General features: G+C 37.6%; 1 protein-coding gene across 1 annotated transcript in view; it reads left to right on the top strand.

The window, feature by feature from the left end:
- LOC112972648 (ras and Rab interactor 3-like) overlaps positions 1-24,834 on the top strand; it is a 178,850-nt gene that overhangs the window by 35,851 nt on the left and 118,165 nt on the right. The window contains exons 3-4 of the mRNA XM_026079456.1: positions 22,693-22,769; positions 23,891-23,965. Coding sequence (XP_025935241.1) covers positions 22,693-22,769; positions 23,891-23,965 — 152 coding nt within the window. The remainder of the gene's footprint in view (positions 1-22,692; positions 22,770-23,890; positions 23,966-24,834) is intronic.

Genomic DNA, 24,834 nt, shown 5'->3' with positions numbered 1-24,834 from the left:
GGATTCTAATGTAACAGGCATGTTAGAAATGTGTAAGTTGGGTATTTTGCTTTAGAATGTTCAAAGTAGAATCTTGATGGAATTTTTGTTAGAGACACTGATTGTAGTATCTCTTATATTACACTGCACATAAAACCTGCAGAATTTTAGACCTTTTCCCTCTAACATCATAGAATCTAAACTTTCCAGATGAGATTTTCAAAATCGATTAGGGGATTTGGGTACGCAATTTCACTAAAATCAAAATAGGACTAAATCTTCCAGACATCTTTGAAAACCTCCAGCTTTGTTCTTTTGCTACTAGGTATTCCTCTTTTGTGCTGTGATTCTGTAAGACTAAGAATGATGCTTTTGGCTTCTTAAACGCTTCCCTTCATTGTATAACTGATAGCATAAAAAAGATGTTCCTTTCAGTCCTTCTGTATCCTGTTGTGACCAGAGTTATGTTAAAATAGCTAGTTTTGAGAACTTTTCAAAGATGGGAATAGAAGGAGAAGGGGGAGTTATTAGTTATTTAGGGCTGTATTTTAATACAAAGGAGAGCTGTATATGGAATTTTGTGGCTAGGAAAAGTATGTAGGAATATTTTTATATACCCTTTCTCCGGTGAATCATCTCTTAAAAAGAATAGAAAAGCCCTAAATCAAAAAACAACAAAGTGTTTATTATTTTCTCATTATTATTTGATTATTTTTCAGTTTCAAATTTGTTCTACTTTAATAAATGAAAATGCACCTGGAACATTGTTCCCTCTTGTATTTGTCTTATTTCTGGAGCTGTGTAAGTTTGTAAGATACTAAACAGTATACCCAGAAAGACATTTTCACAACTGAAAAAAACTACAATTTTCAACAGGAAGCAAGTTCAAGACTTTGGCTTAGTTTTGCATGTGTTTATGCCAATCCTTATTTGAGAGAGCATGTCCACCCATGCTTTAAGGTGTGTCCCTAGGTTCGGGCCTAAAATAGAATGCAGGAAAGTGACTGAGATGCAAGAATGTCCTGCGGGCGCTGGGGCTGAGACATGCAGGGAAGGCTGAGGATTAGATGTGGAATTTTGCAAGGGCTGAGAGCAAGTTTGGTGTAAAGAGAGTGGGAGGCTGATGTAAGTGTGGGTGGCAAGATGGAAATGTGAAGCTGAGCTTGGGAGAAGTGACAGAGTGAATGGTCAGGTTTGTTAGTTACTCACAAATAGGCATCTATGATCATGATGTTCAGAGTTGATTTGGGGCACCTATGCTTGAAGAAATCACCCACGTATAGCTTCAGCACCTCTAGACAGAGAAACATAAGGCTAGAAGAGATTTTTGGGGTTCATCTAGATTCATTGTACTTTGGGAGTGACGTGGAACAAAAACTCTTATAGCAGGTTGAGGTCTCAAAACTCTCACTACTTGCCTAACTTCCTTGTTGAAGTTTTATTTGAGTCACTGTTGTACTTGGATTTAGGGGCCATCTCCTAGTACACATAATTTCAAGATTGCTAATGGTTAGAACTTTGAAAATAATATTTGAAGTTCTCTTAAAAAAGTTATTCTTTCTTTGATACGAAGTTGTTCCCAAGTAAAGCTGTTTTGCGGAGCACGGCCTTCTAATATGTCTTCAGTAACCTATTACATCGCTTGCTTCATGTTTCAGTAAAAGCTAAAGAGTGCAAGTTATTTTACATTGAACTCAATATAATCTCAGCTGATGAAATTATTCTTTTTCTATTCTCCCTTCTTCAGGAGAGGATAGTTGAATGGGAGAGGGAAGATGTGTTAGTGCATCAAATAAGCGGGAGGTTGTTTGGACATGGTAGCACAGGTATTTCAAACCTGATTGAATATGCTAATCTCTAGTTATGCAATTCAGGGAAGTCAAAGTAGAAGAAGATTCTTCCAGTTCATTGAATTTCATTTTTTGCTCAGTGTGGTCAGAGTATGCTTCAACTTCACCTGTTAAAGGGCAATAACATTTTTGCTGCTGTGATTCAGCGATTCTTTGTGCTAGTGGAAAGACAGAATTGTTTTTTTCTGGATCCTGTGTTGCTTGCAACTGTCRCTCTGCACCAGAGAAGTGTTACTTTTAGCAACTGACTGTTGACCAGTAAATAATCCCTACTGTATTAGCAAAGTCTCTGTACCTCAGATGCTAACAGGATCAGATGCAGTCTCAGAGGTTGTGGAGCTTAATGCTTCAAAGCACGAAACATATAGCATTGTCTTAATCTATTTTGTTTTTCTCTGAGACCACAATATCTATTTTGTGCCTCTACACATCATGTACTCACACTATAGTGTAGTTTTTTCATTTGCTGAACTTCTATTTAAGAAAGCTGCAAAACCCTGAGACCATTATGTTTGGTATCACTAAAGCATGCAATATTTCCAGCATAATCACCAATATAATACATACACAAGTAAACATATATATATTTCAAAAGTACAAAGACACAGCCAGTTTATGTCTGTATGATATTGTTCGTTAAGCTTTTACAGACCCAAGGATTACATTAAGTCCAATTAAAAAATATCTGAATGATCAAGACTCCTACATCTCAGTAGATGTTTTGAAAATTGTATCCTTTATTCTTGCTTTTATGTTTATGTCTGATAATAAGGAAAGGGTTTTTTTATCCTTTTGGAATGTATCCAATGTGGGGCACAGTTTTCGGTCTGTCTGTATGCTTCTTCTCATACTGCTCTCTCCACCTGTTTCTTGAACCCTCAGGCATTTCTGTCTGGATGTCCTCATGTCCCATTAGCACATCACTGAACGTTTAGTCAAAAATGGTACTTATTCTTCCTCTCAGTAGTTGTTCCCTCCCACCTGCTCTACTGTGCACGTCTTGTGTAATTTCCTACTGCTCATTTTATTTTCTGTACTTCTCTCTGTATCCTCTGTATTTGTTTCACTCCTCTCCTTGTTAGCTCTTTGTTTCTTCATAAAGGATGTGTCTGGTTTTTTGTTAACTGCCATTTTTTTCCTTAAAACCATTTACTTCCATGTATGATATTTTATGATATTAAGTGTTGTTTAGTTGTATTATTATGTACATATCTTATAAAAAAAAGTATGTGTAAGAATGAATTTTAAGAATCTTGTGAAGATTCCCCTAACAATGCCTGCCATAATGATGATATGACTTTCGTGTACACTGATTTGCAGCTCTACCTTGTGGGGTAGGAACTGTAAGAAATTTCTTGTAAAATTATGTTATTACATTGCTTATTTTTAACATGCAGGTCTGTAATCTCACTTTCATGAACAGTACAATAATGTAGTTTACAAACAGATTCTATAAAGTGCATAAAATCCTTACCAATGAAAATGGAGGGTTCTCAACATTTTAAAAACCAGTTTTTCTGGAAAAAAATTAAGTTTTTACAATTTACCCCTCTTGGAGAGTGGTCTGCTTAGGAAAATGATCTCAATAACATTAAATGACTCTAGGATTTAGAAAGTCAGCCTATCTTCTTCTAAAGAAAGAAAGAAAATTACTGCCATCTGCAATGCATAGTTAGAAAAAAGTAGTAACGTTTGTGAGATGACTTATGCTACTGTTTTTATTGATGACATGTACATGGTTTGTTAATCCTCTAGTTCTAGTTATTAACAATTGGCTGATCTGTATGGATGAGATGAAGAAGTATTCCCTTCAGATAAATTTCTGGCAAATGTTTTCAGTTAAACAATTATTTTATTAAGAGACTTCATTCAGGAGAGCAATTTTTTAGTTAACAGCTAGAAGAGCTCCTGCTTGGTTTTAAGCCATTGTTGCTTGCAAAGTCCAAATGTTAACTGGAACAATATTGGAAAGAAAATGTTACAACTTCTAAAGAAAATGTATATGCATCCTGTTTGGGTTCTGTCTGTTCTAAGTCTATTTCTCATTTAATAATTCCTTTGAACTTGCTGTAAACTATTAGGGTCTAGGTTTAGCACTGCATATAGTGCTGTTTCATATGAGGTATTCTACATAATAACACAGGAGAACTCCATGTTTTTAGTATTTCAGTATGAAAGTGTTTAAAAGATTATTAGAAGTACAGTTGGCATTCAAACCACATGCGTGTAGACTGGCTTTGTGTAATCTCCTCCAAACAGTTCTTTCCTGCAGTCTATGTCTCTTACCCCAGAATCATGTCAGATGGGTGAGCTGTAGCTCCAACTCTTCCCCTTCTTCTGTTTTATTGGGAAGACTGGTGATATTTTCTTTTTGTCAGACTTTTTTTTTGAGGGAAAATTAAGTTTTCAATTGCATAGAGCCTTTCTTGAGAGGTGTTTGTCTGGTAGAAAGTATGACTTCATAAAATAATCCCTCTGTGTATGTGTGTGTTGTATATATACATATATATATATGTGTATTTTTTTTCCTGTAGACATTAGTGTTATTCTGTATCCTATACCTAGATTTCCCACAGTGCTTTTGCCATCACTGCTTTTAAATGTGCTTATTTACTGAAGATTATTCAATGTTTTGATGCCTTTATGTGACTGCATTTATTAGAAGGAAAATATTCAACTCATCTTGTGATTGTTCATGCCAGTTATTTATTCATGGGTACACTGTTCCCTCTTTAAATGTTAATTTCGACAATTACCACCCCCTCCATGGCTTTTTCCAGCTGCTACTGACACCTCCTCACCCTTCTGGCACAGCTGTGTCACCCTCCTTTCACTGGAACCAGCACTTACTGTTGGTGTTCAGGCAAATTTCCTTCTGCTTGGTGTGGTGGTGGAGGAGCCCTGTGTACAGTTACCCCATCACTCCTCCTTGATGACAGCTCTATCATTGCTATATATTGCTCATATTTGTTAAGATCTACAATTATGTCCTAATCTGTCATTTCCTTATGTTTCCGCCATTCACAGCGCAGTCTTAAATGTGGTGTGCCTCATCCAAAAACCAAGGCGGGCCTCTTCCAGTAGGAAACATTCTTTCTCTGAGGCTCTCTGATGAGCTCCTGATTGCAGATATTTCCAGAAATAACTGAGTTTTTGTCAGTCCAGCGATTCCATTTGTAACTGCCACAGCCTCCCTTGAGAAAGAGAGATGAGCCTTAGCTTGGGATGTTGTCAGTGTCTGTTACTGGGAATGGTTAGAATTCTCTAATACTCTGTCGTTATCCTTGCTTCCGTAAGGAGCAAGGGAGGTTTTCTAACTGTCATAAGTAATTTTGTTAATTCCGATATCTTCCTCTGCATGGCATTGTCAAAGTTGCTTTTTGACTTTGATAAAAGAATTTCTAAGATGTAGTTATAACCAATAAAATAATTTTGGACTGAGGCAGTTAATTATCCAACATACTCCCCAGCTGTTTAAACAGACGGATGTCATGGAGCTGTGACACGTAGATAAAATGAAACTCAAATTTCTTTAAACAGTTAATAATCTTGATTAATTTAGAATTTTTTTAACAGACATGAAAGCCAAATCTCTTTTTCACTTTTTGAGTTCTAGCTTGTTATTTTTGATGTTTTTAAACCTGTGAAGAGTTTTTTTTCCTTGGATTTAAAACACATGCAGTGAAAGTCTTGGGAAAATAATTCTTTCTTGGAAAAGAATTTCTGTTCTCATGAACAAAGGTTCCATGTTTTCAGAAGAATAAACAAATGTTTTGTAAAATCATGCCGTTGGATATGTTACTGTAGCTGTATGTGCAATAATAAGCTACAGTTTTAAGCAAAAACATTGCTTTAATCATATTTTTTTAAAAAAAGCTTTTTAATTCATTACTTTCTGATTAAGATGCTGTTAGCTGCAGGTTGTTTTAATAATTCAGACTGCTTTCTACAAGGAACTTGTCTTAGGTTTGGTAGCTATTTTGTCATCAAATTTTAAGAGAGTGCCTAAATAATTCAGGTCATGACTATCCAGGTTTACCAGTCCCTAGTTCACCATACAGTTAGCAGAGTATAGAGGCTACAATGCCTGGATTACAAACTGGAAAAAGAAACCCGTCTGACATAGATGTCCCAATACTTTCCCCCATCAGTTGTGTAGGGGTTAGTAGCTGGTGATTCTGAACTGTACCTGCATTTAGCAGAGTGGAGCCTGCGTGCTAGCTCAGCTTTGTTTTGTCTGTGCTGTTTTCATAGTGGCCACATGAACTGGGCTCCTGTTAACCACACTTGCATGAATCCACTTGAAGTAGGCATCAGTGCCATTGATCGTAATTAATGACTAAAATATCAACATATGGTTCTTGATATGTAGAGGTTTTTTTTACTTACCACTGATAATTCCTTATGTTTCCTCAGTTTAAATATTACTGTAGTCTAGTAGAATGTATTCTTGGATCTGTCGTTTTGTTGCATCTTGAACTGGCCTCAGTGAAGTGAACTGCAAAGCCAAATACATCTTTGCATGGTGACTTTTTTAAAGATGAGATCATCACAGGTGCTTCTTCAGAGTACTCAGGTACTTGCCTGACTCCAAACACATGAAAAGTCTGACTGAAATGGAACTGGTATTAAGAGTAACTTCTGTAACTATTGACTTTGGCCAGGTTTGGGCTGATGACCTTACAGACAGACAGAACTCCTAAACACTTATGGAACCCAGGTCCCTGATCTTTACCTTGTATTTGTTACGAAATCACATACAAACTGTGTTTGTGCCTTTGTTGAAAGGCCCCATCCATCCATTTTCCCTACTTCAGAATTCTTTTTGTTGTCCAGTTCTAAATTCGCTCTTGACAACATTGTGCATGTAACAGCATTTACACTGTTTATGCCTCTGAACCTTTCTAATGAAAGAAACATTTATGGGCTGGAATCTCAAGCAGATGTAAATCAGTAAAGCTCCGTTAACTTTTGTGGAGCTATACTTCTTGTTTTCAGTATTATCCTTTCAGCAGAAATATGGTTAAGAAATGAGAGTTAAAGAAAACAGAGACTTAACTGAAATGAGTTTTACTGGAATTTGCTATGTCTGCCAAGTGCAAATATGTTAAAATCCCCATGTTGACAAAAAAAATCCATACAATTATTTTGCTCACTGAACCATTTAAGCTGTTGATTCATCTGCAGACACATTTCAAAATCTCCAACTGTTTAATTTAGGGGAAAAAAAAAAAAAACTATAAACTGAAAAAACCAAGCTGTTACTTGGTCATCTGCCCACTCTTGTATTAAACCACAATGTATACTTCTACAGTAAGAACAGGGAAGAGGTTTGTCTGGTGGATGGAACAACTACTAGAAATCAAACTGCTATGTAGCATTCCCAATTTTGGCATTATCTACACCATGCAATTGGGAAAATCATGTTCTCTCATTCAGCCTGTGTCTTCACTGCAAAATTAACTTGAATGATGTATCTTGGATTAGTTTAACATAGATGAGAGCAACTCCACTGGAAAATAACTCAGCTTCACACAGTGATTGAATGAATGCAGAATGATTGTGTTAGTGCCTGATGAGATGTGCTAATGTTAGCTTTAACTAGTGCTTTCTGATAGGCTAGCCAGCTTGAACTGAAACACTGCCATGCTCAAGTTAAGGACTGTAGAAAGTGTGATGCATCAATAATTGAGAAAAGGCCTTAACCTTTCACAAGACAGACACAATATTTTACACCCAGTGTTTCATGATCACAAAGTAACAGAAAAAGGATTTTCACAGAACAAGACTAGAAAAACGAAAAGAAGCAAGAATAAAAACTCATCTAGTGACATCCTTTGGTGTTTGTAACTAGTTTGCAAATTCCTGAATATAGGTTAATGAAGATACTCAGGCAGGTCAGCCAGCTTGCTGTATTCATCGGCTGCATTCGTCCAGACTCTTGGAGGGAGGTACAAACAGTACAAGGCCTTTTCATGCATTTAGTCTTACTTCTGACTGTGAAAGAGATTGGCGTTACATGGCACGGTGACACTGTAAGTTAAGTTAATAGGCTTAGTAATCCAAGCTGGCATAAAATAACTTTTGACATGTTAGGTCTAACTGTCTGGGCAGCTGAGATATAGATAGATCAGATCTAGCACCAGTTTGAGGACATGACTCCTGCTCTGCTCTATGTACATGAGCTGAGGGCAGATGAAGTTTGTGGTGAGCCTCTGCTGTCTCTGAGTACTCACTGTCGTTGTCTGCATTTCTTATTTTTGTGACCATGCTGGTCTTTCAGCACACTTCTCCTGCAGCCTTTTTTTGTCAGATTTCCTACTATGATTCTGGCTGTTTTCTGGCCCACAGCAGGAACACCAGCAGCCTCCTTAATTCTGCTTGGCAGGTTTTTTCACTTGACTGTTTAGAGAGGAAAAATAAATAAATAAATATATATACATACACACACACACACATATGTATATGTATATGTGTATACACGCACACACATATATATGTTTCTAACACAGACACACTCTCATATATAAAAGAAAGGTGAGTTTTCAACTTTGATTCATGTAAATGASTGGTAGGAAAGCAAAAACTGTTTCTGAACCACCTGATGCAATGTGACACAGATGGAAGGAGCTTATTTTAAGAAAGAAGAGTAATGCAATATTAGTCCTATGTGGGCATAAACAAGCATTCTGCATGTTTAGTAACAGGTTAGATCTGATGTGGTCCTACTGCTTTGAGTGGCACTGTAAAGTATAATGTGTGTAACATGGAGTCTAGCCTTATTTGGACCAGGCTAGAAAAGAGCTCTTGAATAAGATATTTCTATCTACATGTATTTTACTGGGCACCATCTTGGTGTGATTCTTATCTAGAATATTTTAGATAGTACTCCTAGGGGTTTTTAATTTGCTCTGTACAGCCTCAGAAAATGCTTTGTAATATAACTGTCTTGAATACCTGTCACTGTTTGGTATGCTTAGATGAGTATTTCATTTTCCTAATTGTCATCTTGGTAAGAACTTAGTGCATGTATTTATCTAATTTTTTTTTCCTTCCTTAGCTTTCAAGCATTGTTATTTTTCCTACCGTGTTCTGAGACTCCATATAATTCCCTGTCATCATTTATATAGTTACCTCGGTGATATTTATAGACAGTGATTGTTTCTCATGGGCCTCTTCTTTCCGAGACTGCAGATGAGTGTACTTCTTTCCTGCATCTCAAGGCTAGACAGTGCAGTTTGGTGCCTGTGGAAACAGGTGCGAATGTGTGTTCGGGACAAATATACTTCTGATGTGCTGATTTTGGATTTTCTGCTGAGAGTTACCCCTCAGTCTGTGTGCACACGATGTAGTAAGCCAGTTCAGAGCAAGCTGGAGAGAATTCTTGGTACCACTCTCATCGATTTGCTGATCAGCCCATGAAGTTTGGAAATAAATTAAAATCTGCTAGTACTCTCTAAATTCTTAGCAGTCTTTATGGCCATTCTGGTGTAAGAAGTGCTGTGCTTTGACTGTTTCAGCCACATTCACACAGTATTGTGAGAGTGTGATGTTTGTTTTTAGAAAGCAGCACTCCAAATTTAAAACTGGAGTATTTTTGTAGTAACGGAGAAATACCTGAGTTAGCTGTAGGTGAACAAGCTTTGGTACCAGCAGCAGTGAAGCAGAAGCTCCAGCTGCAACCTCTATATCCAGGCTTCCAGCTGGACTTGTACCATACATGCTGAAGCTTCTGCTATGGTAGTTTTCTTATTATTTGTAGCTAGCTAGCTATATTATAGAGAGATGTGTCACGTTAAACTATCCATTCTTTTACACTTACCTTCCAAAGCCAACCCCCGTGTGTGCTAATCTTGTGTGACTGGGCTGTGACATCACTGAACTGATTTTCTTTGTGTTTCTTCTCTTTCGCTTTTGTTAATTTTTCTTGTTCCTGTGACCTTTCTTGTTGTGCAGAGTTTAGTGTATGCATTGCTCAAAGCAAGGATTATGTCTCTTTTATGTGGATTGATGAGCTTTATTGCAGTGTTCCTTTGCAGATATTAAATAATCATAGAATAGGATTTCACATGGGCAAAGATGAATTTGTTGGTGTGAAGAACTGTAAATTGGGATTGTGGAAATATTGTAATGTTTATATTTTTACCCTCCATGAGTGGATTCTTCTCCTGTATGCCTTTATTCAGGATTAAGATAATTTTTATTCTGGAATAGTTGCCATGCATTAAAAAAAGACCAAACACTTCCCCTCCCTCAAATGAATAAAGATCTTAACATTAAGCTTGCCACTAAATCTGTGGATGTCTCCAAATCTTTTAAGAGGCTGTTTTCTACTTCCCAGATTTTATATGAAAGAGCAGGTTGTCAAAAAGGAGGTTGCTGAAGTACGTAGTAGAGGCTGGGATTGAAAAGAGATAATTTTTGAAGTCCTGCAATAGTGTTTACAGCTCCTTATTGAATTTCTAGAGCAAGMAGAAAATGCCCCAAGGAATATCTGCTGGGAAAAAGTAGCACAGAAATGTGCGGATCAGCCATTTGAAAAATATATTTATTGAGCAAATGAATTATGGCATAGGAACTGGAGGGTTAAATCTTGATTGGTTTAGATGGGATTACTTGTGTGGAAAAGGTAAGTATAATTTAGCCTATGGTATGTTGGCATCATTTTACATCATCAGGCAGAAATTGTATGCTGAAATGGTATTTGTGACTCTGCTGAGCTAAAGCATTTGAATAAAGGAGTAATACTACTAATTCTGTGTGTTCAGAAAGCATAAACCAGGCCCTGCAAAACTGTGATGTTTGAAAGGTAAATAAAAAGTCTGGGTCTCTCTTTTTGTTTGTTCGCCTGATGGGTTTTAAGCTTTTAGATTTTTGGGCTTGGTCTCTTTTCCACAAACACAAAGACTAGAAACAGATTTTTTTCTGTTAAGTGAAAGCTGAGATTCTTATATAACTGCACGATTCCAGGAGCTTGGCTTCAGGAAGAATAAAAAACAAATATCACATGGGTACAACAAAATAATGAGAACTGGCTAAACCATATGAGCACGGCTCACAGGGAGAAAGTGTTGTGGTTCTGTTTGTCCATATGAAAATGAGATTTTTCAAAGCACCAAGGGGTACATGACATGGAACAAAAAATTGTCCTAAGTATTGGACTCCAAAACATCACTTCTATATAGATCCAGTGTTTTCTAACACTGGGGGTTTTTTGAGTGCTTAATACATGCAATTTGAAACAAGTTTTCAAAATTCTGTTTCCTTCTAGAATAAAAGCAAAATTTATAGGATTAATCAGCATAACTCAGCCTTTGGCATAAACAGCCTGATTTTTGTAAGAGCTGGGCACAGTGTCCATGGCTAGCTGAGTTCCTTGGAAATCTGGGCTTGTCTGTACCGAGCACCCTTTTGGGCATTCTGGCCTCAGAAAGGTCACCTACAGAACAGCCGTAGAGGGGTTTCCTCCAGCATATTCTTATCATGTCTTTGTGTTTTACCTGTTTCTTCTTGACTGATGGATGCTTTGGACAAAATACAAGAAAATGTACTGTTGGGAACACTCCTGGACTGGCAGGGGGTGGGACAAATGTTTGAGTAGATCTTTTTACTGCTGCTTTCCAGCATTTTGCTTCTAAATCCAGAAAAAAAATCTGTTACGGAAGGAAACTTCAAACCATGCCTATGYCTGACTTTATTTTATATCTTTCTCTTTTTGGTCTCTGTAAGCCTGATTTTAAGTCTGATGTTGCTGTGCTCCTTCATGACCTTGTGATTCTGGAAAGCCAGTTAAGTTTTAACTTAATCTTAGCCTTGTTGAAGGTATCACCTACAGCTTTTGAGTTGTTTAAGCTTGGAGTATAACACAATTATCCTTTGTGGTTAAAATTCCCACTTGGAGTTGGTTTCAGAGAAACTATAAAAATATATTTTAAAAATATTTTATTTTATTTCTTTCTCCATGCATTTAGCATTTGTGGAAAAAGAAAGATGTGTGCCAATACAGCTGCTTTTAAATGAGCCATACTGCAGCTTTTGCTGGAGTAGAAGGGATTCAAAAGCCTGTTATTATGCATTAGTTGTGCTGAAGGCACAATAGCACAGTTTCAATTAAAGTGCACTTCTGTTCTGAAGACAGCTCTAGCGAAAGACCTCTTGGGGTTGCCTGTTCTTTCACAGTGTTTTCTACATGTAGTTTGTTCAGTTTACAAGTGACCTGGTAGCTTTTCTAACTACAAGCAGTTCAAACTTAATCTGTGGTCGGCAACTCGAGTCAAATTTTGCCAGTCATTTTGCACTTTGAATAGTTTCTACTGAAGATGTACCAAGCAGGAAATAGCCTCAAGTACTATATTATTTGAGGTCTATCTCCAGCAGGTGTAAGGAAGTATTTATATCCTATTTTATTCACTGAAGAAGGCTAGAAAGAAAGAACTTGGCTGTATAAAAAATATTTTTATAGTCAATTTGAAAGTAGATTTAATGTTCAATAAACAGCATGAGTGGTATTTTCTAAGGAAAATTGTTATTTTCCTCTACTCCATCTATATCCATTAATAAATATGATCATCTTTCATATTAGATCTGTCACAGGTAGCAAATGTTTTCTTTTTGTCTTTGAAGGGCAGTTTTGATCTCAGTTTTATGTGGAATCAGTGAAATAATTAATACATCCCAGTTTCAAAATGGATGACATCTGCCAAATGGAAGTCTTCAAATGTTCAAAGAGGAAGGAAAGCAACTTTGGGGCAGACTCACTTGACCGGTCCATCTTATTTACACATTCAGGCATCACAGAAGAGAGAGATTCTGCCAGCTGTGAAATTCTGTAGCGTAGAGAAATCTGTCTCAACGCCAGCTTCTGTGGTGGTGGTTCCTTGAACACCTGCCAAAAGAGTCATTTTGGGAAAGGTAGTGGTGGTGGTCTCCTGTGATTGTCAAGCTGTATGTGGTTCTTTAGGCATAATGGAACAACAGTATATATTAAAGCAGCCACAAATTATATTCAGCAACAAAATCATGGAGTTGTAACCCATTTTCTGTAAACCTCCTTCTCTTGTGCCAAATGGAGTGCAGTTTCAAAGAGGGTTTCTATTCCACGGTGTCTTAAAACTATGTTCTTCATTTTATAACCTTTTCAGTAAGTGCTACAGCTTCCCTGGCTGATTATCAAAGTCCTCTGTTATTGAAACCTGACTGTCAGTTCCCTTGGCCATACAGCTTACTGACAGATTTTCAGTGAAATCCCCCTGCAGATGTCATTGACTTTGGAGACATCACAGCCTGTCCTTGGCAGCAGACGGCTGGCTTTGCTGCACAGAGGTGAGCAGGTTGAGTTTATGAATGGATAAACTGAACAGCTAGCATAATGTTTGCCATCCTTCAGTTCTGGAAGAGAATTTAAAGTAGAACTGGTAGCAAAAAGCCAAAAACAAGACCTCACTGAGCTTGAGGTGATTTTACAGGCAACTCATAGAAGCAAGTGGCATTTAATCTTCCAGCCTGTTTCCAGCTGGAAAGTTTGCCTGTGAAAAACATAAGGAGTGATTCTGAGTGATTCTATTGAGATACAAGATTTCCTGACCTTTTAATAACTAGTGTTTCTGCAGTCCTTTCTTATGTGTGTCACACTATTGGTAGTGAATCCAGCCTTCAGCCCTTTCTCAAAAGCTTTTTTCCTAAGGCTAGTGTTCTTGGCAGGGATATAGCTGTCTACCTCTATTTAAAAAGAACACAGCCCAGTTGAGTCCAAAACCCTGTAGCCAGAGGGCCTCCCCTCCTCAAATGAGATAAGAAACAGTTGGGAATAGAAACCATTGACTTTCAGGGAACAAAAAAATGAGGAAAGCTGAAGGGGAGAGGGAAAATTGAATGTATAAAACTCAAAGTGAGATACCAGAGGGAAATCCTATATAGAAAATGCCAGAAGTTACTGGTGGTTGATGTCCTCAGTTAATACACAGAGCAGTCATGAGTTAGTACAATTTAAACTTGTTCATATTATTCCACAATAATGGAAGGACATTATTTCCCCTACGCTAGGACTTGATATGAACGAAGAAGCACCAGCTATGCCTGACTCTGCTGGTGTTTGAACTGCTTTGGCAGTGTTGTCTCAGAGTTCTGTAAATGGTGTTGAGGCAGTACGAGACAGTAAGTATGGGGAAAGGGTCCCATGGAAAGCCTCTGTAGAAAGGAAAAAGGGGAATATGGTGGAAAAGGTTTTAGTATCCTGGCTTAGGAATGTAAAGTGTGCAATAAGAGGGATGGGGAAGAGATGAATGATAAGGGGTTGGTGTCCTGGCGTGGGGAATCTGAAGAATACATATGCTGTGTGGAAAGCCAGCACCATGATCGCTGAAGACAGCTGAGTTCAGAAACCCTGTGATGAGTCAGTGAGGTTAACAGCTTATTTCACATAAGCACTGGATAGCTGTCAAGCGGAGGCAGTTTTAGGGTACTACACTACACGGAAATCTTTTAATGTAGGGAGTACTTAGACTGCACCAAAACCGGGTGTAGATGATTTCACCTCTGTTCAGCACTGATTTTGAAATGTGTATGTCCTCATTCTTAGTTGATTTGAATGGGTCTCACTGTTCGGTAGCTGTACTGAAATCATCGATTATGGTAGAGGAGTTCCAGGCAGGTTCCAACTGTCTTCTATGGAACTGCTACTTTGCAGTAATAAGGTTGAGATACAGCTGTGTGGAGGCATCAGGCAAGAGCTATCCATAACAGAAAATAGTCTTTGAGATATCTGACTGTTCCCAGAAAGGAGGGAAAACAAATCAGGAGGCAAATGATCTTTATCTCTTTAAAGAGTTTCTAGAGAGGAAGTCAGCTGGAAACCAGGGAGAAAAAAATTAATGATCCTAAACCTTGGGGTCCTTTTAGGATTATCTTGAGGACATTAAAACCATTAATACATGGCCCAATACACATGAAATGCTGCACTCTGATATGCTGATGCATCCCCGTGCTGCAGTACTTCTGTATCCATATGTCATCACTGACTCCCTAGATCAGGAGATGAGATTTCATCACGCATTTCCATTTTCCTTTTGTTGGCAGATAATTGTTAATATATTTTTATTTGATTGCTGATATTGCCTTAATGAGTGCAAATAGTTTTCTTTTTTAAAAAAGAGAAAAGAAATTCAATGGAAATCCAGGGTTTAATAAGATGTTAATGTTGCTTTTCACTGTAGCTAGTTCAGTCTTGTATAGAAATTTTCATAATTTCGTACTGATGGAAGGAAAGTTTTGAAGGCTATTTCATTAATACACCATCCTTCTACAATATATATATTAAATGAATTTAATAGTTTAGAGTTGAGTCAGTCATTTGCTTCATAAGTTGCCACTTACCATGGCACAGATAGTAGTATTTGGTAGCCTTCTTTTGCTTGACCAGTGAAAATTGAATTAATATACCACAGAGATTAAATTTGCTCATAATTTCTACCATTTGTGAGGTAAGGGCTGTGGAGAGGATGCTTGCTGTGCCTCCTGACGTATGGTACTCTTTCTGGAGATAAAGCTTGATCTTTAGCTTTGCACAGCATTACACTAATTATGCAAAAATGTCCCTCGGAGAAGTCAGGTTGTATTTCATGTTGTTTCATTTCACTTCATTTGGATGCTCTGTTGCTGTCCAGGTGGCATAATCCATAAAACCGGTTTATTAAAGAGTTATCTGGAAAGGAATTTCGCTGCAAAATTTTTCTAGCAAAGGTGTGCATTTCTTTGAAATGCCCATTTCTGATTTGCTTAAACAGAGATGCCTAGGTTAGTATCCAGCAGAAGCTGAACTGAGTATTTGAGGGAAAATCCACATGTCATCTTGGTACAGAAAAGTAAAAACAGCTGTCTAATGGGAATGGGAGCTTAAAGCTTGGTAATTCTTATTCTTCCAGATGGCAGCCAGGATTATCAGTGGATTTTTTGGGGCGGGAGGACATTGTAAGGTTTTAAAGTTACCAGCTTTCATATATATAAAATAGTTGCTGAGTATAGCATTTTTTCTCCACTGATAGTCCAGAGTTAAGGGTGTGTTAGATTGTGGAATTAATAAATGGTCATTTTAAAAACTGTGACTCGTGTGATGCTTTTCATGAATTTAGGGTTCTTATAAATTTGTAAAAATATACTTTTATTGTACTATAGTATGTTTATGATTTTCTCATGACTATTAAAATATATTTTATCTGATTTGGGATGTAGTGCTAAGGAGGAGGACTTTCATATTACACGCTTTATGTAGAAGTAAACTAGTTTCAGTGTGATGATATGATCTTCTGGCTGATCTTGCTTCCAGTGTTAAGCCTGAAATGCATAAATAAAACAAGTGAATACTCTTCTCTGAGCAAAAGCAACCCTGCTTTTCTTTTATAAATGATACAGTTGCTGTCATAATACTGAAAATGCACAGGCTATGCACTACTGTATATAGTATAGTGTATTATTCCATTCCCCTAGACTCCTTAATACCTGTTTGGCTGTACTGATCTCCCCACAGCCCTTTCTGAGACTGTGACCACTTCAGAACCTGAGCTGACATGCGGAATGTGACAGGGACTGACCTTCTGCCACCAGTGGTAAACACAACACGAGAGGAATTTATCCCAAAAAGCATTTAGGATGCCTTTGAGATGACTGACCTTCTTTCTCCAAAAATCTTTGCAGTGCACTGATTTTGAGGAACAGTGTGGGTCAAATCCACAACTGTTTTGAAAGCAAGAGTGATTCCAATACATATTTATCCCGTTCATGGCTACTCAGCTCAAATAGGACCCTACTTGGCTCAGATAGGACACCTGCATTCAGAGGGATGGGACTGATACAAATAATAATTTCCTGGCTTTCACTCAAATCTTCTAACAGCTTATGTCAGTACAGAATTACAAATTAGTGTAAGTTATGGTGCTGTGGGCCTTGTTTGAAAGTTTGCCTCTTGCTGCACAAACTGTTGGTGTTTTACTGCTGACACTAGGTAAAGATGCATCCATTTGCTTGGCATGTACCTACAGAAGCTCTTTTTTTGTGAACAGTGAGGCGTTTGTGTGCTATAACTGATGCATACATGCATGTGCATGAACACAACACCAGGCCTTTGAAAAATCTGTCTCTACAGTGTGAAAAAGGGATGGCACACAAGTAGAAGTACACTAAGTGCTGAGTTGTCTGAAGCTGTTTGCAGTATTTCAACAAATGGCACAAATTTGAAATACCCAAGATAGCTCTTGAATATTATTATGGCTGGGTAAAGGTAGAAGTATTTAATTCCCCCCTCCTCCCCTTCCTCCACCTAATACCTTTGCCTTGGGTGGCTCCAGTGATAACACTCCCTGAGTGCTAGGGCAAAGGGGTAGGTATCACAGCCCAGAGATGTAACATGTCCTGAAGTGTCCACCTAGGGTGGAGGAATGAGATGCAGGCATTAATTGGAGAAGTGGGCTTCTCTCTACACAATTTGGCTGTCTCCCTTCCTGCAAAGGAAGAGTGGAACCGATTGCTTTTGTCCTTTCAAACAGCTACAGCTCCCTTCTCCCTTTAAGGAGAAATTAAAGAGTTGTAACAGACTTGAGTGCTTAGTAGCTATTAAGAGTTAGTGTGCTTGTTGCCTCTGTGAGTGAATCAACTGATGATAAGGTGAAGAAATCACATGCTGAGGCAGATTATAAAACCACAGATCCACGTGATTGTTGAGATGTTCTGTCAGGCTTAGGAGATTTTGAAACTTATTTCTTTGGCAGGCTGCCTCTCACAGGATGGACAGGTCATTTGGGAGCAATGCTCTCATGGTACCCAGGAGTAATCTGGCAACAGGCTAAGGACAGGCAGGTGTCAGGAGCATGTCTGGGTTCGCCCTGGCTGTGTGCCAAATTCTCACTCCAGAGCCATGCAAAGGGCTTAAGCCATGCAATTCCTATTATGTTCTATACTGGGGCATGTTATTTGGATGCTCTGTGATTTGTTTTGTCACAGGCAGCTCAGCAAGAGCTTTATATCAAAGGTGAATCAACCCTTCTTCCATGGCATAATCAAGGATTTTTTTTAATGATTCCATAGTTCAAACAAAAAGGGAGAGGTGTCCCCAGGATGTCCCTTCCAATTCATGGTTAGATAAGCAGCCTTTGTTTCCCCCCGYGCCTCATATTTGGGGAGAGGGAACAAACTGCAGGGTGATCACAGTTCCAATATAGACTAGGCTCCCTTCGTGCCCTCCCTTCCCCCTCAATAGATCTGTGCTGCAGGAATCATGGGCTTGCAGCAGTACCAGCAGGGTAAATATTTCTGTGTTTCTAGCTGATTTTAAGATGATTGGTGTATGTTCCCCTCCTTTTTTTGGCAAAGGTTAGCCCCATTAGATGTACTGTTCTCCATTTCATCTCCTCCTCCCATCTGTTCTGTCTCTATTCAGTGGAAACCAAGGAGACGTAGCTCCCACTCGGGCTGCCAGATAGATAATTTCTCTTCTATGGGAGACAGAGCTCTGTGTGAAGCAGTGCCCTCCTGCACACACACATCAGACAGTACCGTGAGGGCAGAGCATCCTCTCTCAAACTGTATGATAATGGTGTGTTCCCTGTGTCTGCTTATACCAGTCAGGGCATATGACAGTCCCTGGATTAAGTGATGTTGATTCCCAAGCCTAAGCGAGGAGCAAAGGGAATCCAAGGAGCCTTTTCTTGAGCAACCAGATTCTCATAGCAACAGGTAAAAGAAGCAAGCCTTTGTTTAAAATCTCAAAAACACAATGCAGTGAATAAATAAAGAACAATGCATGTGGATAAGGGATACAGAATTTTTAGATGGCAATTATATGGCATCTATGATTATCTGGAAAATAAACCATAAAGAAAGTAAATGTTTATACTGAAAAACTCCAGACTTTACCTTGGAACACACTGGCGGGTAGCCATTTTATTAAGGAGGAAATCTGTCTTACCAAAGTCCACAAACTTGCTTCATTTCCCTGACTTTTAAAGAAGATTTTGGCGCATCTGTAGATGCAAACTACTGCATGATGCAAGTTCTGTGCAGAGAGGAGCATCATCTTTCAGAAAAGCCATCTTAAAGTTAATTCACATAAAATTATCTCTGTGAGGCAAGTAAATATTTATTATGAGTAGTTATTTATTACAAATATGTTACCTTGCCATGTATGAGGCAAGTTGGTTTGCAGTGAAGCTAGTTTGCTTTTCTTTGATGATTGAAAGCCCTGGCTCATTTCTCACTTCTGTCTCTTACTTCTGACACCTTCTGGTCTTCTGATTTCCTATTTAATATTAACTTGGAATAAGTAAAGCTCTATTAGAAGGATAATGTTTATGATTTTTATTCATATTTCTTGCAACTTTAACTTATACTGAGTTAAGCTTTTTYAATGTTTTACTGTGAAGTAGTCTACAGCCAACTGAATGAGACTACCAGGTAGGTAACAGCTCTCCTGATGACACATCCCTTCTGTCAAGTCATGGGACGGGGCATGTTCTTTCTGCTCTATGGTGGCAGTGAGGGTGCTTCTGGCATGAGCACCTGTGATGGGAGGCGTAAGCATCTGTGTCAGATTATGTGGAAGTATGTGCCCGTTGTATAGGTTGCATTATCACTGCTAGAAATTGAGGCCCGGGCTCTGGTCTGTTCTCCTGGTGCATTGCTGAAATCCATGTATTCTCATAGCTGTAGTTTGAATGGAGAAGACAGAGGACAAATGAGGAATGCGATAAGAAAAATAGTGCCTCAAATACATTTTTCATATACATCTATGCTGGGCATGGTATTTTAGCCAATGATGCAGAAACAACCATATTGTGTAGGATGCCCAGCAGCTGTAGCTCCAAGTGTTTTCCTCCAATAAGAAGCCTTCTTAATACTTTTTTTAGTTATTAATAATTTTAGTTAATTAATTCATTTCAGTTAATAATAATTGTTAATGGGCAGTTATTTATTTGAAAACACATGCTTTGGGTGCTGATTAATTTTTTGCCATATTTTACTTCCTGTTAGGGAATAACTCCTCTGGGAAATTTTGCTTTTGGCAGATAGCATAGTTGACTAGAAGTTTATATGTTTGATGGTACTGCAGTATTATTCCAGAAGGATATTTCTCCCTGATTGCCACATGGGAGAATGATACTAGTTTGTATCTGTTCAGCAGGATATATATAGGGCTATAGTGCTAAGGCAAATATTTCTTATGCAGGGAATCTGCTTGGCTGTTATATATATATAAGGTTCTTCTGGCATCTTGAAAAGTGTATCTGCATGATAAAAGCATTCCAAATTGCTGCATCTTAACCAATAGTTTGTGGATTATCCTGCAGTATAACTCAGTAAAAGAGTAAGAATGTCCCTTTCACTCTGATTTAATACTAAGTGTCTTAAAACTAAAATGCAACCTGTTTTCTCCCAGTGATGCTTATTTCCACTATCCTTTTCCTTGTTTGAGAGAAACAGTGATAAAAAACCATACAGAGAGGAAGGTGATTTATTCTCATATTTTGCTTTTAGAAGTACTTGATTTTGTTTGGATCAGTAGGAAAATGCATCTAAATGAAGATAGGAGGTTTCTTCAGCGCTAGCATTTAATGGTGTTTTTTCCCTCACCACTTCAGGAAGCATTATATTGTTAAACTCACAAAATGGTTTTTTTTTATTTATGGTGTGGTTTGCATTCATATAGCAATGCTGTTTCCTCAGGCTGTTTTTTAAGGCCACAAATCTGTTTACAGTGTAGATCCAGTCAGCGAGTTCTTCTCTCATCCCTGCTATACACGACCTTGATGACCATGGAATTCTGTAGCAACCCAGATGCGCTTTCTTGAAACTAGTCCTGCTAAACACTGCTGTGCTGGTGATCTTTAGGCACTGAAGTACTCTCCAAACCCTTGGATGATATTCTGTAATTCAGTGAGTGATTGGGTGTTATTGTGCTCGTGTGCTGATGGATTTGTGTGTTTATGTCTACTATGGCTTTCATTTTTCTGAGTGATAACAGAGGAGGACCAGGGATAGAATGTTTTTCTAGGATTAGAAGTAGGAAAACACATTCAGAAATATCTAACCAAAATTTTGTATATAGCTTTCCTTGTCTAAGGATGAGACTTAGAAGAAAAGCTGCATCTTTTTCTTGGGAAAACTCTGTTCAACATATTAAGCGTTGATGTTGATTCCAGTGAGAATTTAACAGTAAGAACGGGGCTTATTCAAGAGCCTAATGAAAAGCAGTAAAGGCATTGCAGTAAATCATTGTTGTTGAACTTTTATTTTATGATAAATGTTTTATAGACCATTAACTATAGTAGTTTTCAAATATTAGCTTGGAAGATTTAGGGAGGTTATATAAGACGTAAAAATTTGTCTTTTGGAAGGCAGATAAGATTTATGTGTATAAGATTTTAAACACAGGCTGCTGCCAATGTTTGCATTCAAAAATAATACCTTTTGTGGTAGTGGATGCTACGAAAAAACAGAGCTGCAATATCTTCATCTTTGCATGGAACACTGTTCAAGTCTGTGTCAAGCTAGACATATGCAGCATATGGAGATGTGCGTAGTACAAACGAGGAGGGACAAGGTATTTTTGCATTTATATGAATCTCAAGGATTGAAGAGATGGCAGATAATTCAGGTCTTTGAAACTGGAGTATTTTCTCACTGCAGCCAAAATTTTCGAGTGTGTTTGGTGATTACAGGTAACTCAGATTTAAGACACTCTAAACAATTTAATTTTCAAAGAGTCATAGTGCAATACTTCCTGCAAAGTAGGCTATTTTAAAGTGTTTCAAGTTCAGTAACTAAATTCATCAGCCATATGTTGAATTCTTGGTTTCTGTGTTCATGTTTATTGTTTGCAAAATTATACTGGAAATTTAGAAAATAAGACAATTGAAATAGAAAATGAATCAGCATAAATATCATATATTGTCCTATTCTCTAGGCTGTTTTTGGCATTTCTTTAACTGGCAGACTTGAATAGGGGAAAGATGATCATATAGTCCTCTGTGTCCTCCTCCAAGTTTCAATATATTATGGTTCAGTTCAAAAAACTTTTGGGAGTTTATGTTGCCATCAATCTACATATACAACTCCTTGCTGAAACCAACATGTGGTCCTAAATAATAATTTCACAAGTTCAACCCATTTGGATTTCAGTGGCTGAGATAATTTTCACCCTTCAACTTCCCAGACTCATGTCTGAGGCACCGTAGATCTCTATCGCTGCCTGTTTTGTCATCCTGTATGTTCCATCTCTTACCTTTCTTCAGCCCCTTGATTGATTTAGTTGCTGTCTTTGTCTCCACCATCTGGAATCCTTTTTTCACACTCTGTGTGGAACACAGATCCTTTAACTGAACTCTGCAAAACTTTTCTGTCTGAGAAAATGCTTGGTGTTGATTTAATCTTTTTGAAATGATTTGCAACACTGTGGGGCCATATAAAAGTTTTCAGTTAAGAACCTAATAGAAGGTTACAACTATTGAATAATTTTTCAGGGGCAAGGCATGCTTACAGCCAGGAATATTATTTCAGGATGAATTTTATCCCCATGCTGATCACTTCAAAGTGTATTTAGAAGGGAGGATAATAAAAATAAGGCACCAAGAATGTGAAACACATAGTAATCACTGAGTGTTTAAGCCATTGGAAGGATGATAATTAATAACACCTAGGAGTCAGTTCTCTGTTTGTTCTTCAGAGAGAAAAAAGACTATGATGTGGCGGGCTATGATGTACCAAGTTAAAAGATACGTTCTTGTTTGGTCGTATATTTCTACAGAGACATCCTTATTTTTCAGTCTGCCATTTATAGATTCTGTAGAAATTAAAAAATATATATTTTTTTCTCTTTCAGCAATTAATGAATTTCCTCAGGATATATTTACAAATAAAGAAAGGCAGCAAGGAGGGGTTCTGCTTCATATCCTTGCTGTAAGTTTTGCTCTACTGTGCTTCATTTTTATTTTCTGTGTATTTCTCTTGTAAGATGTTACTCATCTTAGTGCCTTTACTAAATAGAACTCTGTATATATAAACGTGTTTCTAATACTTTGATTTCATATTTCTAATAAGTCTATATGGATGCAAATGCTCAAAAGGTAACATTTATTTAAGAAAATGATCTTGTGAGTCTGAATTTGCAATGCTTAGGCATTCATCATCTTAGAGATGAAATCCTGTCCCTGTGGATACCAGAAGGATTTCTGCCACTGACTTGTGTGCATTTGCTTGTATATACAGGGTTTGGGATTCCTTTGTCGATGACAACATGCATGATGAGGAGCGTTCTTTTGATGCTCTTTCATTTTGATTGCACCTCTATGCAAAAGATGCAATTGTAATACAAAAAAACACCCTGAGGAAGTACAGAAAATGTCATGTGGAGTTTTACATTTTATTGTAGAAAAAGCAAAACAATTATGGCCTGCAGGCTCCAGTTTTCCATTCCCAGCTCTGGGAAAGTAAAGTAGAAAGGAATTTTGCTTGATTGAGAACAGCAGGATTAGTAAGGCCAACTACACAAGCACAGAACATAAAGCCACATAAAACAGTGGGAGGTTCACACGTATGCATGAAACCACCATCATCCCTGAGAGGTTTGCTGCAGTGAGCCAAGGTCAGGGACACTGATTTCCAGGTGTGATTATTTCATGTGCATTCTTAATCAACATGATGTTGCTTTCTCCTTAATTACCTGGTCCGATAATTAATGGAAAATATAAATGATGGCTATGTCAATGTGTAAAACCCTGCCTGTTACTTTATTATATTTGAATCCTATTATGGCATCCTATTCTGTCAAACTGTGGTACCTTTTATACTGTAGGGTTTGGCAAATGTGATTGTCCTAAACTTAATCTTACATATGATCTGTTTTCATGCCCTAAACTGATCAGCAAAGGGTATTTTTTTTAGAATGGATGAAAAATGAAGCCATATATTCCTGATAGTCTGTTCATTATACTGTTAGAAAAAATATAGCCTTGCTTTTTTTTCTTCTTTTTATGTAGAGGAGATATCTGAAGTATTTCCTAACTTTATTTTCTTTACAGGCTCTTTATATGTTCTATGCTTTGGCTATAGTATGTGATGACTTCTTTGTTCCATCCTTAGAGAAAATTTGTGAGGTATGTTGAAGAACTTTATTCGTCTTTGAAAAACTGGTTAAAATACATTACAGCACTGAACATTTTATGCCATCATTGTTTGGAATTCTTTCCTGTGAATTGGTGATCTCAGTCCTTTTCAAATGGATTGGGCTTTCCATCAAAAAACTCACCGATGGTATGAGCACATTGGTCCTCTCAATGACAATCAAGGTGAAAAAAAAAAGATTTAATGAGAACATTTCCCAAATCCACTCTTAGATACCTGAAGCACATAGGTAAAATGGATATGACATATGGATGAATTGGGTTTATTATTGTCCTTCCATTTTTAAAACACTCTTGGGGAAAAAAGCACAAAATTAATGTGTTGGCTTTTCAAGTTTTATTGCATAGCTACCTCTATCAGCGAGAAGAATTAGACTGCTTTTGCAGTTCTAGTAGAAAGGAGATGGGTGGGAARAGTGTGTATCTTGATTTGATTCAGAGTGGGAATACATATTTACATATCCAAAAATTTAGAGAGATGGCAAAACTGTTTCCCCACCTGAGGTACTCAGTATTGGCTTCTGTCAGTCCCAGCAGATGTCAGGGAGAGTTTTTAAACTGACTACAATATAGCAAAGACAAGCAGTACAAAGTACCTTTGAAATCCCGCCCTGAGGCAATAAAAGATCAATACTTGGAAAGGAAATTGTTAGCATTATAACTAAAGTTATATGACATTTTATGTACAAAGCCCCCTTAAACCAGCTATGTGACATTTCATGACAGTTTGTAATACTGTATGCTTTTATTATTCAAAATGAATGTAATTCCTTTACATAATTTCTGAGAAAACTTTGCAAAATTACATACAAGATTCTACTTATTTTAGTTGATCAGAAAAG

Source organism: Apteryx rowi, unplaced genomic scaffold, assembly GCF_003343035.1.
Source record: "Apteryx rowi isolate R43461 unplaced genomic scaffold, aptRow1 scaffold_5, whole genome shotgun sequence".
Classification (NCBI taxonomy): Eukaryota; Metazoa; Chordata; class Aves; order Apterygiformes; family Apterygidae; genus Apteryx; species Apteryx rowi.
This window is presented reverse-complemented; position numbering and strand designations above follow the sequence as displayed.